The 2213-nt window shown below is 55.3% G+C and overlaps 1 protein-coding gene across 1 annotated transcript in view; it reads left to right on the forward strand.

The window, feature by feature from the left end:
* Positions 1 to 1212, forward strand: part of PREB (prolactin regulatory element binding) — a 3837-nt gene extending 2625 nt beyond the window's left edge. The window contains exons 3-4 of the mRNA XM_072408582.1: positions 84 to 396; positions 496 to 1212. Coding sequence (XP_072264683.1) covers positions 84 to 396; positions 496 to 590 — 408 coding nt within the window. The 3' untranslated portion in view covers positions 591 to 1212. The remainder of the gene's footprint in view (positions 1 to 83; positions 397 to 495) is intronic.
* Positions 1213 to 2213: the final 1001 nt, after the last annotated feature.

A 2213-nucleotide genomic window follows, 5' to 3' on the forward strand; every position in this document is an offset into this window, starting at 1 on the left:
GTGATGTCATAGAGGCCTGAGCATCTGATTGGTCAGTGACAGGTCAGTGTCCGGATCAATGGGAGAAGTTGATTGGTTGTTAGGAGTCCTCCAGGCATCCAATGTGTGACCGGCCCTTTTTACCTCCATACGCCCTGTACATACCAGAGGTGCCCCCAAATACCGATCAGAGGGCACTTCCTGTTGTGGTGACACGGGGGGGGGATGAATCTGACATTCTTCTTTCCCCCACGCAGAGACTGTACTATGTTCAGGAAGCTCACGGCATTGTGGTGACAGATTTGGCTTTCTTCCCGGACACCCAATCAGGACGAGCCCTGCGAGGTGAAAACGAGACCGCCATGCTAAGTGTTGCCGTGGACAGCCGCTGCAAACTGCACGTAGTGCCCAACAGACGTGAGTTACCCCGGGGGGAGGGTCAGTGAAATGGTGGTGGTATGTAGGGGGGTAACACTGTGGAAGTTGCTCTGACTCCCCGTTTTGCCCCCTCTCCAGGGACATTCCCAGTCTGGCTCCTCCTCCTGTTCTGTGCGGTTCTGCTGGTCGCAGTGATCCTCCTCCTCCAGTTCTTCTTTCCTGACTTCTTCTAGACCACCTGACAGCCTGTGGTGCCGATCTGCGCAGTGGGCGGAGTCTGAGATGATGCAATCATTGTGTGGAATCTCCCCGTGGTTTGTGGTGGAGCCCCCGGCGGGGTACATAGGAGGTTCCCAGCTGCGAAGAACTTCGGCATCGCCTTCATCCTGCTCTACATTCCTCGGGGGAGGGACTCTGGCAAGGCTCCGCCCACAGCCCCCACCATAACAACCCATCAAATCTACATTTTACTGAGACTCCATGTTATTTATAGACCCCAGCACTGGTCACATGACCACGGGAGTGTGATGATTGGACCAGGGTGGCGGAGGTTCATCTCGTGATGTCCCATGACTGCGATTTGTGGACGGGAGGTGACCCGGGACGAGGAGCACAATGACTGCCATGTTTCTGTCCAGCTTCCCTCGGGTCCACAAGGGGGCGCCCTCCCCCAGAGTGTATAGTGGTATGTCCTGGTGCTGGGCCCAGTGCCACCTCCCCCAGGGGTGTATAATGCCGTACCCGGGAAGGTGCTGGGCCCGGTGTTACCCCTGCCTCCTCAGGGTGGGGTGTATAACATTTTGGCCCCATTGGTCCCTGTCTGCAGACTAATAAAGGGAGATTTTTTACACATGGGCCACGCCTCCTCTATTCATTGTGCGGACCCCCCAAATTCTATGTTGGAATGTCTGCACCCCTCATGGGTATGATTCCACGACTGGTCACATGACCAGGAGTGGGCGGGGTTATGTGTGCAGGAAACATTGTACAAGCTGTAGGAGGATTCCAGGTCATGTGACCTCAGGAGCAAGGACGCAGATCTCACCATAGCCAATAGAGGGGGCCACTGAATGGACCCCACTTGTCAGCAGGGGAGGGACATGGAGCTGCTGGCAGGGTGTTCTATATATCTGGCCCCTCCTCGGGGTATTGTGCTACATCCTGGCCCTGAATGATGCTTAGACAAATATGGTGCCGTCCTATTGGAGAAATAATCTGAGGGGTATAAGAGGTAATACCCAGAATTCACTCATCCGATGACCGGACCCTTTCATCCTGGGGCCCCTACAAACTGCCCTGTACACCCCAAAAACAAGTTGTATGAACTCAGGGTTGGGGCTCCCAGGATTCCCCCCCTGTGGTAGAGAAGGGTTGGATACCCCCAGATTGGCCCCTGAGTGGGGTAACCTGTGGCCCTACAAACACAATGAAGGGTGACACGTGAAATCACAGATTTGGTTTATTGAGGTATTAGGTTGGGACTTTCCCCATTCCAGTGCAGGATGACCCCAGGGAGGGGTAAGAGGGCCGGGATCAGGAGACTCCTCCATGGGCTGTGGCCCCTCTCAGCTCTTCAGTGTGATGGAGGGCCGCACCCAAATATTGGCTGAAGACTCGATCCATAAATCCTTGATGATTGGGGAAAATCCCCTCCAGAAATCCAATGTGACCCCCATGAGCCGTGACCAGGAGGGCCACGCTGGGGTTACTGGAGGCCACGGGGACTGGAATTGCTGCAAGGGGAGACAAACCGGAGAATGGGGGTGAGGGGGGGGACAAACCAGAGAATGGGGGTGCAGCCAGACTCATCCATCCTTCCCTCCGCTACATCTCTTTGTAGTTCTCTCCATTGGCTT

This window comes from Pyxicephalus adspersus, chromosome 4, assembly GCF_032062135.1.
Source record: "Pyxicephalus adspersus chromosome 4, UCB_Pads_2.0, whole genome shotgun sequence".
In the NCBI taxonomy this organism is placed as follows: domain Eukaryota; kingdom Metazoa; phylum Chordata; class Amphibia; order Anura; family Pyxicephalidae; genus Pyxicephalus; species Pyxicephalus adspersus.